Source organism: Scyliorhinus canicula, chromosome 20 (assembly GCF_902713615.1).
Source record: "Scyliorhinus canicula chromosome 20, sScyCan1.1, whole genome shotgun sequence".
Taxonomy (NCBI): domain Eukaryota; kingdom Metazoa; phylum Chordata; class Chondrichthyes; order Carcharhiniformes; family Scyliorhinidae; genus Scyliorhinus; species Scyliorhinus canicula.
The window spans coordinates 61,591,555-61,607,458 of record NC_052165.1 but is presented as its reverse complement, the minus strand read 5'-3'; the positions used below and the strand labels follow the sequence as shown (position 1 = coordinate 61,607,458).

Sequence of the window (15,904 nt, the reverse complement as noted above, 5' to 3'; positions counted from 1 at the left end):
GTCTGAGGCATGGCTTAGTCTGACACGACTATGGCTGAGAACCTCGGCATCATATCTCAGTTGGTGAGGGATGTGTCACAGATGCAGGAAGACATTATCAAGGCACTCCAGAGCATGGCCCAGTCACTGAGGAGCATCGCTGAGGGCGTTGACACCATGATGCAGGCAATGGGGAGCCTTTAGGACTGGTAGCGCTCGATGACTCAGAGGCCTCTGGAGCTCATTCCATGTGTCCCTCTATCCCATGGAGTCCTCCACGGCCCTACGGGCACTGCAAGGGGCAAGGGAGTGCTGGAGTCCAACCCGGGCCTGCCACCAATGAAACGACGATGGTCTCCATGTCTTCCGAATCCTCCCTGTTGATACGGCGCATCTCAAGGGCAGCGGGCAGACCAGGGTGGCATGGTGGTGCCAGTGGAATCAGTAAGTCGGTTGGGGGTCCCAGCTCCAGGCCCTCCAGGGGAGATCCCCAAGGGCATCAAAGACCACAGGGCATGGAAAGTAGCAGGCTGCCTCCAACTCTGGTGTGCATCCAGGAGACACACCTAGACATAGCAGTAGACCACGGAAGATCAAGAAGAGTGAAGAGCATTGAATGGGCACTGGTGAGGGGCAATGGAAATCTGTCACAGTAAAATGTCACTATTAAAATATGACACACCTCATACATGTGAAGCCTCTGTCATATTGATCTTCGCCGCCTGTCTGCACCGCAATGACACAGTGGTGCAAGATCTCAAGCCCCCAATGCTGACCACATTCACAGGACGGGTATAAGTGCGCTGTCAGCATAAAGCGAGGAGTCTTTCTGGGGAAAAGGGGAGGGAAATGGTGGTGAGGGGATTGGGGGTGAGGGAGGAAAATGGTGGGGAGGATTGTGGAAGAATGAAATGTTGGAGGGTTTTGGGGGGAGGGAAGGAAATGGTCAGGGGGCATTGAGAGGGAGGGAAATAGTCAGGGGGCATTGAGAGGGAGGGAAATGGTTGGGGGTGTTTAGGAGGGAGGGAAATGGTCTGGGGGAATTGGGAGGGACTACAATGGAGGGAGCATGTTGAGCTGATGGGCACAGCTTCGCCCTGTGAGAATCTGGAAACGACGAGGGCTTCCCTGGTCCTCCTCGCATGTTGGACCCTTGCCGCCGCCTGTCCTGCATCCTCCAACTCCTCCTCAGGCTCGTCCTCCAGCCCCTCCTGGACTGGCTTCTCCTCATCAGATGAGGCCGCATGTCCTTCCTCCTCCTTCTCCTCCAGCGTGTTACCCCTCTGCTTTGCCAGATTGAGGAGGGCACTCAGCGGTAATCCCTTGTCCCTCATGAGCCAAGCCGTCATCCTGGGATTGTCTTTGAAGAAAGAGGGGATCTTCGAGTGCCCCAGGATGTAGCTGGCATGCACGCTCCTTGGGTAGCGACACACACGTGCATGATTCACGGTAGCATGGTGGTTAGCATCAATGCTTCACAGCTCCAGGGTCCCAGGTTTGATTCCCGGCTGGGTCACTGTCTGTGTGGAGTCTGCACGTCCTCCCTGTGTGTGCGTGGGTTTCCTCCGGGTGCTCCGGTTTCTTCCCACAGTCCAAAGATATGCGGGTTAGGTGGATTGGCCATGCTAAATTGCCCGTAGTGTAAGGTTAATGGGGGATTGTTGGGTTACGGGTATACGGGTTACGTGGGTTTAAGTAGGGTGATCATTGCTCGGCACAACATCGAGGGCCGAAGGGCCTGTTCTGTGCTGTACTGTTCTATGTTCTATGTTCTATGTTAATGATATTCTCACCATTTTGGCCTTTCCCGCTATTCAGGCATGCCAGGCCCGACCCGGTCGCTGAATTGTGCCCGATATCAGGATTTGGGGTTCAGTGTTATGAAAATTAGTTCAGGACATCTTATAAGGAAAGGCGGAGCCATGCGCATTTTTTTTTAACAAACAATTTTATTGAGGTAGTTTTTCGGCATTGTATACAGCTACAGACATCAACAAAAAGAAAGCAAAAAAGGCAAAAATGTGCAAACATCCACGTACATTCAATACTTCCACCGTACCATACTGCACAAGACCGCTCCTCTCCCATCGGCAGTACCCGTCAATTTATCCCTCCTACTCTACTGTACTCTAACCTCCCCCCCCACCCCCTCCCCACCCTCCCCTGCTGACGCTCACTCTCCCGCAAAGAAGTCAATGAATGGTTGCCATCTTCGGGCGAACCCCTGTACAGATCCCCTCATGGCGAACTTAATTTTTTCCATACCCAGAAAACTCAACATGTCCGAAAGCCACAACTCAGTCTTCGGGGGCTTTGAGTCCCTCCATGCCAATAATATTTGTCGCCGGGCTATCAGGGAAGCAAAGGCCAAAACATCGGCCTCTTTCTCATTCTGGACTCCCGGGTCCTCCGAAACCCCAAAAATTGCCACCCCTGGACCCATCGCCACCCTTGTTTTTAGCACCCGGGACATGATCCCCGCAACTCCCTCCCTGTACCACCTAAGCATCGGACATGTCCAAAACATGTGTACGTGGTTCCCTGGTCCTCCCGCGCACCTAGCGCATTTGTCCTCTACCCCAAAGAATTTGCTCATCCTAGCCACTGTCATGTGGGCCTGGTGAACGACCTTAAATTGAATCAGCCCGAGCCTGGCACATATTGCGGTCGAATTTACCCTACTCAGGGCTTTGCCCACAGCCCATCCTCCATTTCCCCGCCTAGTTCCTCCTCCCATTTGAGTTTCAGTTCCTCAGTCTGGGACCCTTCCCCCTTCATGAGCACCTTATAAATATCAGAGACTCTACCCTCCCCTCCTTCCCCCCTAGAGACTATTCTGTCTTGGAATCCCCATTGGCGGGAGGCGTGGGAAGGATGGGACCTGTCTACGGACAAAGTCCCGCAACTGTAGGTACCTGAAATCGTTTCCCCTTACCAGACCAAATTTCTCCTCCAAGCTCCTCAAACTCGCAAAGCTCCCTTCCAGGAACATATCGCCCACCCTCCCCACCCCCGCCCGCCGCCATGCTCGAAACCCCCCATCCATACTCCCGGGGCAAACCGATGGTTGTCGCAGATTGGCGCCCAAACAGACACCCCCACCTCCCCTACATGCCTCCTCCACCTATCCGCAGAGTCGCCACCACTACCGGGCTGGTGGAGAACCTGGCCTGCGGCAGCGGTAGAGGAGCCGTGACCACGGCTGCCAAGCTGGTGCCCCTGCACGAAGCCGCCTCCACCCGCTCCTAGATAGACCCCGTACCCACCATCCACTTCCTTATCATAGCGATGTTAGCCGCCCAGTAATAGTTAATCAGACTCGGCAATGCCAGCCCTCCCTCGCTGCGGCTCCTCTCAAGCATCGCCTTCTTCACCCGCGGGGATTTTCCCACCCAGACAAAGCTCATGATCATCTTGTTAACTCTTTTGAAGAAGGACTGTGGGATAAAGATCGGGAGGCACTGAAAAATGAACAGGAATCTAGGGAGGATTGTCATCTTTACAGTCTGCACCCTCCCTGCCAGCGACAGTGGAGTGCATCCCATCTCCGGAACTCTCCCTTCATTTGTTCCACCACCCTGGTCAAATTTAACTTGTGCAGCCTGCCCCAGTCTCGTGCCACCTGGATCCCCCAATACCGGAAATTTTCCTCAACCAGCCTAAATGATAGCCCTCTTAGTCTGTTCTCCTGGCCCCTTGCCTGCACCACAAACATTTCACTCTTGGCCATATTTAATTTGTACCCTGAGAACTGGCCGAACTTCCTCAATGTTTCCAGTATACTTTCCATCCCGGCCAATGGGTCCGACACGTACAGGAGCAGGTCGTCTGCATAGAGAGAGACCCTATGTTCCACCCCGCCCCTAACCATCCCCTTCCATCCCTTTGCGGCTCTCAGCGCAATCGCCAGAGGCTCTATTGCCAGCGCAAACAGCAGCGGGGAGAGCGGACAGCCATGTCTGGTCCCGCAGTATAGTCTAAAATACTCTGACACTTCTCTGTTTGTCCTGACGCTGGCCTTTGGGGCCTGATACAATAGCTTGATCCAATTCACCAGTCCCTCCCCGAATCCTCCCATAGATAGCCCCACTCCACCCGGTCGAAGGCCTTCTCGGCATCCATCGCCACCACTATCTCCACCTCCTTGCCGTCGGGGGCATCATTATCACATTGAGTAATCTTCTCAAGTTGGCTGACAGCTGCCTGCCTTTCACGAACCCAGTTTGGTCATCCCCAATCACCTCCAGTACACAGTCCTCAATTCTAATCGCCAGGAGCTTGGCATCTACATTGATCAGGGAGATTGGCCTGTATGACCCGCACGTTTCCGGGTCCTTACCCCGCTTCAATATCAGTGATATGGTGGCTTGCGACATCGTCAGCGACAGGGTCCCTCTGTCCCTTGCCTCATTAAAAACCCTCGGCAAGACTGGACCCACTAACTCAGAGAACTTCTTGTAAAACTCTACTACTGGGTATCCATCCGGCCCCGGGGCTTTCCCCGACTGCATGGCCTTTAGGCCCCCCAATACCTCCTCCACTCTAATCGGGGCACCCAGCCCATCCACTCGCCCCCCGCCTACTGTTGGGTATGTTAACCAGTTCAGAAACCTTTTCATCTCCTCCGGTTCTTCCGGGGGCTCCGAAGTGTACAGCTTGCCATAGAAGTCCCGGAATACCTTATTCAATCCTGCCGGGTCCTCCACTCTGCACCCCTCCCCATCCATCACTCTACGTATTTCCCTGGCCGCCTCCCTCGTCCTGAGTTGCTGCGCTAACAATCTACTGGCCTTTTCCCCATGCTCATACACCACACCCCTCGCCTTCCTAAGCTGTTCCACGGCCCTACTCGTGGATAGCGCCCCAGTTCCGCCTGTAGTCTCTGCCTCTCCCTGAGTAGATCCTCCCCCGGGGACTCCGCGTGTTCCTTGTCTATCCGACACATTTCCCTAACCAATCTGTCCATCTCTGCCCTGTCTGCCTTGGCCCTGTGGGCCCCAATTGAGATCAACTCTCCCCGGACTACTGCCTTCAGCGCCTCCCACAGGGTTGCTGCTGAGATCTCCCCCGTATCAGTCACCTGCAAGTAGTTTTGCATACACCTCCCGAAGCCTCTTACAGATCCCCTCCTCCGACAACAGTCCCACGTCTAGCCTCCATCGCGGGCGTTGGTGATTCGCCTCTCCGAACTGCAGGTCTACCCAGTGCGGGGCATGGTCCGAGATAGTGATTGCCGAATATTCCGTGTTCTTTACCTCCCCTATACAGTCCCTGCTTAGGACAAAGAAGTCTAGGCTAGAATATGCTTTATGGACGTGCGAGTAAAACGAGTAGCCCCTTCCCGTCGGTTGTCTAGCTCTCCAGGGGTCCACTGCCCCCATTTGCACCATAAACCCTTTCAGCTCCCTTGCCATTGCTGGGAGTCTACCCGTTCTGGGACACGACCGATCCAGCCCCGGGTCAAGGACCATGTTAAAGTCCCCCCCATTATTAGCCTACGAGATTCCAGGTCCGGGATCTTCCCCAGCACTCTTTTAATAAAGTCCACGTTGTCCCAGTTCGGGGCATATATATTCACCAGCACCACTCTTCTCCCCTCCAGTCTGCCCCTTACCATCAGGTATCTGCCCCCCCTGTCTGCGACTATGCCCTCCGCCTCAAATTGCACCCGCTTGTTGATCATGATTGCCACCCCCCTGGACTTCGAGTCCAAGTCCGAGTGGAAGGCTAATCCAGCCCTTCCTTAGCCTAGTCTGGTCAGACACTTTCAGATGTGTCTCCTGCAACATAATTACTTCCGCCCTCCGAGCCCGCAAGTGCACGAACACCCGTGCCCTCTTAACCGGCCCATTGTCCCCTGACATTCCAGGTGATCAGCCTGGTTGGGGGGCACGACCCCCCCCCCCCCCCAAACGCCGGTCAGCCACCCCCCCCCCCCCCACGCCGGCCCCCGGCCCGTGCGTCGCGCCATTCATGGCCCGCCTCTTGGCTGCCTCCACCCTCGATCTCCTTTCCATTGCCTACTTCAAATCCCTCCCACGTAAGCAGAACAACCCCCCCTCCCCTCCCATCCTAGCAACATCCCCAAGTAACCCCACCCCCGCCACCCATTGGCTGTATTCTACGACCCCACCTGACTCTCTTGACTAGCCAATCTGCTAGCCCGGTGACTCATCACTCCGGCGCCCCCCTGTCTCATTCCCATAGTTTCCCCATCCTCATCCCCACTCCCTGGTACCCCATCCCCCTCTCCAACCCGCTGGAGCAAACTCACTGGCACATCAATAAAACAAAAACCCCCAACCCAAGTCCTTAACCCCCCTCGCTGACCGGCCACCCTTGGTTACCATACCGGCTCCAGTGCACTCAGCGAGCCCCATAAAAAGTAAAAATCCACACGAAAACGAAAAGACAGAAAAAAGAGGAAGACAAAAAAAAAGTAACCAAAAACAAAGGGAAGAGTCCCAACTGCTCCCGCATGGCACCTTTAACCCAGCAAACCGTTGAACAGCGGTCCAGGCACATTCGGCGTCCCTTCATACGATAGTTCTCGGGTCCTAATTCTCGTCCATGGGACCTCTTTTCGGGACCAGCCCTTGATCCCTCTCAAAGTCCATCGCTTCTTCGGGCTCAGAGAAGTAGTGGTGTTGACCCTGATGCGTGACCCAAAGACGGGCCGGGAACAGCAGACCAAACTTCACGTGCTTCTTGAACAGCACCTCCTTGACTTTAAAGGCTGCTCGCCGCCGAGCCACCTCCTGGCTTAGGTCCTGGTATATACGGAGAACACTATTGTTCCACGTGCTGCTCCTGGCGCTCTTCGCCCACCGCAGCACCCGCTCCTTGTCCACGAACCTGTGTGTGGTGGTATGGATATGAGCACTGCCATTGGTGCAGAGCACTGGCTTCCCATTGGCTCTGGCTGGTCATGTCCCTCTCGTCTGATTGGTTGGGACTAGTCATGTGGCTGCTCTCCAATTGGTCGAGAGGCAAGTAGGCCCCGCCTCCAAGGTGGGGTATAAGTACCCAGAGTCCCCGGCGGTCGGCCTTACTCTGTAGTCGACCACCGGGCTAACAACTAGCTGATTAAAGCCACAGTTCGGATCCTAATTGTGTCTTGAGTTGAATTGATGGTACATCACTGTGGAACCTGATCACCATCAGATGGCCCCCCCCCCTACCCCCCCCCCCCCCCCCCCCCCCCCCCCCGGCCGCCCTGCCTCGCCTGCACTCTGTATGCCCCCTCCAGCTCTGGCGGTCGCGGAAAGGCTTCAGCTGCATCAACAGGTCTGCCACAAATGCTGCGGTATCAGCTCCCTCAGCCCCCTCCGGGAGGCCGATGATCCTCAGATTATTCCTGCGAGCTCTATTCTCCAACTCCTCCACTCTGTCCAGCAGTCTTCTTTGCCGCTCCTTCAGCCTGTCGATTTCTAACGCCGCAATCGTCTGCGCCTCCGCCTGATCCTCCACCACCTCTCCCAGCTCCTTAACTTTTACATCTTGAGCATCCAGCCTCTGATTCAGCTGATCCACTGCCTTCTGAAGTGGGTCCAAGTTGTCCCGCTTCAGCGACTCAAAACTGCTTTTCATCACTTGCAGTATGTTATCCAGCGCCTGCTGGATTGCTGAGTCCGAGGTCCGTGTGTCCGCCATCTTAGGTTCCAGGTCAGCTTCCCCTGCTCCTTGCCTCTGTCCCTTTCTCTCTCTCTTCCTCTGCTTCCTGGACTCTCGCGGTTCCATGCAGTGCAGCCCGCTCCCCCGCACTTCCGCGGCCGCCTTTTTGCCGCTCTGCAGTTCCGCTATCGCGGGGAATCAACCCCTCAAGGCCCGCCGGAGTGAGAGCCCGCCGAATGTGCGGCTCACTTGATCATCGCCGCCATCGGAAGTCCATGCGCATTTTTTTGTAAGGCTGAAGATTGATACTGCTAATGTAAGCAGGTTATCGGATTTGGACTCTTCTCTCCGGCGAGAAAGACAATTTAAAAATGAACAGATTTCAAATAAATCTGAAAATTACTACAATGTTTCCCCTGAATAGTTGCAGGACTAAAAAAGAAACTGGCAGGAAAAGCAATTATAGGCATACCAATTAACACTGAAAAGAGCAGTATAATTATCAAGTATTGAATGGGATTGAAGGTAATAGGCATAAGTAAAGCCAGAGATGATCAAACATTTTACAGAACACACAAGTTGTAGAGCTCCTGACAATAGGAAAATGGAATCTGCCAGTTAAAGTTTGAAGAATGGAGGCGTGTACCCGAATATCTATCCTGAAGTTTTGCTTCATTACGTCAGTGTGTGTGGAGAATTATTTCTCAGAAAATGAAATACATTCGGTGGAAACCAAGACAAGGTGGGTTTTACATGAAACGTGGTGGAGGCAAGCTTGAGCTGAAGAACCTTTTGTTGTTGTTGAGTTCACAGAAGCAGCCGCACGTGAAGCATTGGGAATGAAAGGCTTATTTACAGAAGTATAAAAAGACTATGTATGCAGGTCCCCGCAGGGACTACCACGCCCAACTCAACACATGGGCCGGGTTTAAATACTCTGATTTCCTCTCCACGAGACTGATGGAAAGCCTAATTGGCCCGGCCACGTGGGTCCCACAACAGTGTTTGGTGTGGTTTTTTTTAAGCTAAAGGTGCAGAATGTACATTGGATACCATCTTTATTGGTTTGAAGCAAGAGCCTACTGAATGCAGAGCTGATCTGTTTCCATTGCTGGATGTTTCAGGGTCTCCGAGCACAGATAATGTGACCATGGGGCAAGCTCTTGGTAGGGTCCTATATTTTTCTTCCGACATATCTGTGCCTGATAATTATTTTTTCATTCATTCCTGAAACATGAAGGCTGCAATAACCATCAGATCTTTGGCAGCGGTGTCGCTACCTATTTTGGAAAAATTGGAGTTCCATTGTGGGGAGTCAATAACATTCATGCCTTTCTGGCCTCATTCATTAGAGAAATGGGTAATATAGACACTGGGCGGGGGGAGGGGGGTGTATTTAACTTAGCCTGAGAGTGGAGAAGGAAACTTAACAAGCCTTCAGCAAAATCAGAGGTTTTGAGAAACTTACCATCTCTATGTAAGGTAGATTCTCAGCCAAAGCAACTATGAACAGATGAGAAAGAGGGGTCGGAGGAGATCATGGTTTACTACTTCTCAAAGATCCTTTTTACAAACAAGTTGCTGTTCCAGCCCAGAATGGTGCAACTTACACACGGCACCTTGCCCTTTTCCTATCCTCTACCTCTGCAGTCATGAGTTCTTCTGTCAGAAAAGAAAATCCAGTTCATGATGTACCAAGTATCTTTTTTTAAAAAAACTTAACAACTACCGAATGGATTTGGGGATGGAGGGTAGATAATTGCAATGAGCTAATTAAAGACTACAGATTGAGTTTACAGGAGAGCAGTGAATATATAGCTTGGAAGAAGCGAGTTTACTAGTCTGTTCTAATTCCATGCTTTTTATGTTCTTGTTACTGCAACTTTAGCATGCAGGTAAAATTCAACTTTGCAGCGGGCACTGACTGATATGCTGTTGTCATTTAGTTTTGTCTGTGTTGAGTTCGCTATCGTGGTTTTGAGTGAGGGCTGATATTTTACTTTGTGTCCCAAAACTGTTGCCAAGCTGAATGATCTCTTTTTTCCCCAAATTTTCAGATGTCAATGAATGTGATGACAATAATGGTGGATGTCAGCAAATCTGCGTTAATACCATGGGCAGCTATGAATGCCAATGTAAAGAGGGATTCTTTCTGAGTGATAACCAGCATACCTGCATCCATCGGTCCAATGGTGAGTCTGATTCTGCCAAAATAGGGGATTGCTATAGCACACAGAGGGAAGGGGGAGGGAGAGTGAAAAACAAACACACTCATGAGATTAATAACTCTCATATGCTGCATCATGTCTCAAAAGTCAATGTTAAATGAAAATGAAAATCGCTTATTGTCACGAGTAGGCTTCAATGAAGTTACTGTGAAAAGCCCCTAGTCGCCACATTCCGGCCCCTGTCCGGGGAGGCTGAGCAGAATCTGAGTTTCACAAGGAAGCTACATTGTATTGCTGAACAAGAGGTGCATGTTTCTTTTACTTGTTTGTTAAAAACAAAATTGATGCAGGGTGATCATTTTGATTTTTATGTCTTGTTTTGCGAAGTAGAAAATGCAACTTGGGCAATTTCTAATCTTTGTGTTTCGAAATGCAAATATGTCAGTTATAATTCAAAATGTGAGTAAAGCTAATCACCCTAGGAAGCATGATGTGAATATTAACAGATGAATTCCTTTGTTGTTTTAACATTGGTATTAACCGTTTACTTAAATAGTTGCACAGTGTGACTTTGAGACTTACAAGGTTCAGTATGAGCCTAGTCGCTGTGGTGAAAGTTCCAGACCTTTGCTTGAATGGTACAGTTTTTTGTTACGTGAATGATAGAAAACTAGGACATTTTATAGATTAACACATTGGTCTGTTTTCCCATATTTCTGTTGGTCAAACACATTTGTACAGCAATTCTACGCCAAGTTAATTTGTTCAGAAGAGATTATGTTCTCTCTCCATTGTGCTCATTTGCATAGAACATTTCTTGTATAGGCTTTTAAAAAAAAACCACATACCTCCAACAGTACCTGTCTGAAAAATAAGCAAATTTTAATTTCTTGTGACTGCTCATGTTACTTTTTCAACTGCAGAATAGTTTTATTTTAATTATTTAATTATTTTAATTAACTATCAGTGTTGTGGTCTAATCTTCCAGCAGGCTTAACTTCTAGTTCCTCTTTTTCAGCATGTCTACATTTTTATTTGTTCCTTGAACTGTTTGATAGACAGGAAAGATTGCCACGACTTGTTTGCAGAGCCCCTTTCAGCAACACATGTAAACATTCTGTTTTTAGTCATTTGGTACAATTACTTCTGATGTACAGTTGGACAGGGTGAAGATCTATGCTCATGTGCAAACCAGAAATGGAGGCTGCAATTTAAAAATCTTTATTGTCACAATTAGGCTTGCATTAACACTGCAATGAAGTTACTGTGAAAATCCCTGAGTCGCCACATTCCGGTGCCTGTTCGGGTACACGGAGAGAGAATTCAGAATGTCCAATCCACCTAACAGCGCGTCTTTTGGGACTTGTGGGAGGAAACCGGAGCACCCGGAGGAAACCCACGCAGACACAGGTTGAACGTGCAGACTCCGCACAGACAGTGACCCAAGCCGGGAATCGAACTTGAAACCCTGGCACTGTGAAGCAACAATGCTAACCACTGTGCTATTGTACTGCCCCAAAGCAGAGACCCGTTCTGGAACATGCAGCAGCGAGAATGACCCCGCTATCAAACAGGACTGTTTTTTTTAGTCTCCGCGGGAAACATCCTTCCGAAGTCGCACTTATCTAATTTCCTGCATGGATGAGCTGAGCGCGTCAGCATAGGAAGAAATTGGGGCGGCATTTTTAAATGCCACCCAGATCTCCCGACCCCCTCAACATTCCCACCGTGGCCTACGGACTTCCCACTACCCCAACTTGCCTCTTAAGGGATCCTTGACTCACCCCCCCGTCCCCCCTCTAAATTAGCTTAATAGCTCACTTAAATATGTTAATCTGGATCTCGCCCAGCATCTGGATCTGCACCTGGGTCCGCTGCTTGTCTGCCATTGAGAAACTATGGAATGCATTATATTCAACGTGACTCACCGTCATTTTATCTTCCCGCCTCCGTGTCCCCGCCACCAGGGTGGGGCAGTAAAATTCAGCCCACAAACCCTCTCTTCAGAGAGAGAGACTGTCCACTTACTGAGTATTTCCAGAATTTCCTGTCTTTTTTTCCGATCTCTGTCATTCGCAGTATGTTGTTTCAGCTCTTTAACAGGGCAGTTTGGCAGATTTCGCAAGGGAAAATAGCTTCCAAATGACTGTGGTAAATTACCTGCAATTTGTTGAGCAAGGAAAAGTGAGGGAGCGGTGGCTTTCTAAAGCTTAATTGTATTTTCCATCAAGCCCCATCCTAATGAGGTGGTGAATGAAGAACTGTTACCTCTACTTGAGTATATTAAATTCACCATTTAAAGCTTCACTCATTAATTTTAATTTCAGCTTCTGATTTAAAATAAAAATGACGATATTGTGAAATTTCTAGAATAAAAGTTTATCTCGCCGGTGTAATTGTCCAGCTTTTAAGGAGTGCTGCTGAATGGGGATTTGAATCAGTTGTGTGGTCGGTCATATTCGCCTAATTAGCGCATTATGCTAACTGCCAGCTTCTTGCCTGCAAACAGGTGGCTGATGGTTGAGAATTGTGGTTGCGTGAGAGTAACATTTTCTATCCAAAATATATTTTGTGCAAGTCCAAATCAAATCTTGGCTCATGTCGTAGAGCCTCTTCTCTCACCCATCTTTTGAATATTCTATAATGTTCTTCCACGGTACAGTGCATCCTTTCCTCTTTGAAAATTAACAACTTACTCCAGACCCATCTAATATTGTGTCGATGTAGTTGGGTCACTAACATACAAGAACAGCCTCTAGCGACCTTGACACTGATTTTTCTTACTTTCTTTCTAACCTACGGAGACTCACTTCTGTTCAGTGATGCTGCCTAGTTGCTCAGCTGAGGCTGAAAGTTCGCTGTGCAGATAAAGGATATAAGCCTGTGCCATGTCACAGGGTTGCCTTATGATAGATGTTTCAATATATTTTATGCACAGTATTGGTCTCTGGGAACCAGTGGAATGCATGATACCCACTTGCTTTATAAATCTTAACATTACGAAACCAGCCCTCAGGCACTTGCGAAGTAGTGTTTTGCAGGATTTGGTTTGAGTTGGCCTTATTTCAAGGAAAACATTGGAGTCAATACAGTTTAATTTTGACTTAGTGGAGGTGGCATGCTGTCGGGCTTGATCCAAAGTACTTATTTCCAAAAGAATGTGTTTTTGGGGAGGGAAAAGAAGGCAGGGCACCGTTAAATCATGGTGTATTCATATCAGATTAAAATAAGTCAGTAATGCTCAATATCCTGTGAAGCATCTCTATAAGGCGTACTTTCAACTGTGATACAAAACGGAACGGAACTTTCTACATTTACAGTGGAACTTTGCCAACAGAAAGAAAACTTTCACTAAGAAAAATAAACTTGCTTTTTATCAATAATATACAAAGCTCTCTACTAGACATTCATTTGCAAACCTTAACGGACTGTGGGTCATGTTTTGATTGCTGTGCAGACATCATTAATTTCTTGGCACTATGGTTGCTAACTTCACAGGCTGATTTCCTGACAGCAATAGTTTTGTAAACCAACTCCTTAAAATTTTAAACAAAAATTACCTGCACCAAATAAATTATTGTTTGCTTTGTTGTACAAACATGCTGAGGAATTGAGTCCAAAAATTATAGTTCAAGCACCGTGTGCTCTTGGACACTGTGATTTGAACATGTTAAGTGACTGCATGATAATTATGCCCAATGCAATTTGCAACCCTTACACAAGCAAAATTCCTGAAAGCATATCACTTGACATGATTTGAAATAAAATTAATGGGCTAGAAAATTCATTCATTACACAAGTTGCGTGAGCTGATGTTAAATGGAAATCAATGGTGTAATGTGGGCCATCTCCATTTTCCTGTAAATGTTGCTTTATTTTGGTTGTTTATTCTGTGCTTCATCTAGTTGGACAAGACTCCGAGTAAAAAGAGTAAAAGGAATGCGGGATGTTATTTTAATCCATGTTAGTTTTTGGCAAATGATCCCAGACACAATCAGCAGCTTTAGTTTTAAATAAGCAGTCCGGAGTATCTGATACTTTAGGTCAAATCATTTTGGAATGGGATTGAAAAAATTTATCATCTAGCTAAATCTATTCTACCTTCACAGTTTTCAGGACCTCCCAAGTGCATGTAGTGGGGAAACATTGAGACAGTAATGCAGGACAAAGTTAAATGTCATGTAGAAAAGTATTGACTAATAAATTGAAGTAATCTCCGATTTATTGAAGGCAAATCATGTTTGACCAGCTTGAAAAATGAAAATGAAAAAATGAATGAAGATCGCTTATTGTCACGAGTAGGCTTCAATGAAGTTAGTGAAAAGCCCCTAGTCGCCACATTTCGGCGCCTGTCCGGGGAGGCTGGTACGGGAATCGAACCGTGCTGCTGGCCTGCTTGGTCTGTTTTAAAAGCCAGCGATTTAGCCCAGTGAGCTAAACCAGCTTGCTTGAGTCCTTTGCTGAAGTAACAGAGGGGGTTGATGAGGGTAAAATGCTTGCTGTCGCGCAGATAGATTTTCAAAAGACAATTGAAAAAGTACCAAATAATAGACTTGACAGCAAAATTAAAGTCTAGGTGATTAAAAGGACAATGGCACTGTGGATACAAAATTTTGTTAATGGCAGGAAAGCACAGAGTATTAGTGAGCGGTTATTTTTCCAGACTGGAGGATAACATATTATGGTGTCCCTCAGGAGCCGCTGCTCTTTTGATTTATATGTCTTGATGACTTGCACTCGGAAATGTAGGACAGAAATTTCAAAGCGTGCAAATGTTGCAAAACTTGGAAATGTAATAAACTGTAAGGAGGATAATAATGGGCTTCAGGAGGATCGAGACTGGTAAAATAAGCAGACATTTGGGGAGGAAATTTAACCCAGAGATATTTTGGCGAGACAAATGAAGAGAGGCAATATAAGCTAAATGCTATCATTTTAAAAAGAAACAAATACACCTGAGAAATAAGACTTATAAAAAAAAATGGAACCCATGTTTGAATAACTCCAATCCAGTTTTTTGCCCTGCCGCAGTACCAAAGTAACTCTTATCAAGGTCACATGTTACATAAGACACTGAAAAAAGATGAACTGACCTCAGCCTGTCTTCAACCTTTGACATTGTTGATCACACTATCCTCCTCCAGTGCCTCTCTACTGTCCTCCAGCTGAGTTTGTCCAAAGCTTTGTTGTTTTCACTTGGTTCCATTTATATCTATCTAATTGTATCCAGAGTATCTACTGCAATGGCTTCTCTTCTTGATCCTACACTCTTACCTATGGTGGATCTCCCAAGGTTCCATCCTTGGCCCCTTCGTATTTCTCCCCTACATAATGCATCTTAGAGACATCATTCAAAAGCTCTACCTTGTTTTTATATGCACATTGGAACACCCAGCTCTATCTCACCACCCCCTCTCTCAACTCCTCCATTGCTGCTAAATTATCAGGCTGCTTGTCTGAAATCCAATGCTGAATGAGCAGAAACTTCTTCGAATGAAATGTTGGAAGGCTGAAGCCATTATTGTCGGTCCTTGCTCCAAACTGTTGCCTAGCTACTGACACCACCCCTATCTCTGGCAACAGTCAAATTAATAAAGACTAATCCCCGCATCATATTTGACCTGGAGCTGACAGTCTGACCACATAGCTGCACCATCACTAAGTCTGCCACCTTCCACCCTCTAATGTCATCTAAAGCTCTGTTGCATGAGTCTTAACTCGCGCCAAGTTCTGTTCACCTACTACTCCTATGTTCACTGACCTAGATTGGTTTCTAGTAAAGCAATGTTTTGATTTAAAAATTCTCATCATTGTTTTCAAATCCTTCTTGGGGCTCACCCGCCTCCTTATCTCTTTAATTTCCCCCTGCTCCACAACCTTCTGACAAACCTGTGGTCTTCCTAAGTCAGGCCTTTTGAGCATCCCTGATTTTAACTGTTCCACCATTGTGGCCATGTCTTCTGTTGCCTAGGCCCTAAGTTCTTCAATTCCTTACCTACATTGTTGCTTGTTATGCTTTCCCTTAATTTGCTCTGTTTTAATTGCCTTTGCTCTAGAGTCGCCAGGTATCTTTCTGATACCACCACAAGGTTCAAACCGAATACTGATCAATGACTCGATACACCAGTTAGTAAGTTTGAAAT

General features: G+C 47.9%; 1 protein-coding gene across 2 annotated transcripts in view; it reads left to right on the top strand.

Annotated features, from left to right (window-relative positions):
- The window catches only part of scube1 (signal peptide, CUB domain, EGF-like 1), a 300,902-nt gene that overhangs the window by 72,337 nt on the left and 212,661 nt on the right, over positions 1-15,904 (top strand). For both annotated transcript variants that reach the window (XM_038780754.1, XM_038780753.1), the window contains exon 4: positions 9,651-9,785. In XM_038780754.1, the coding sequence (XP_038636682.1) occupies positions 9,651-9,785 (135 nt within the window). The remainder of the gene's footprint in view (positions 1-9,650; positions 9,786-15,904) is intronic.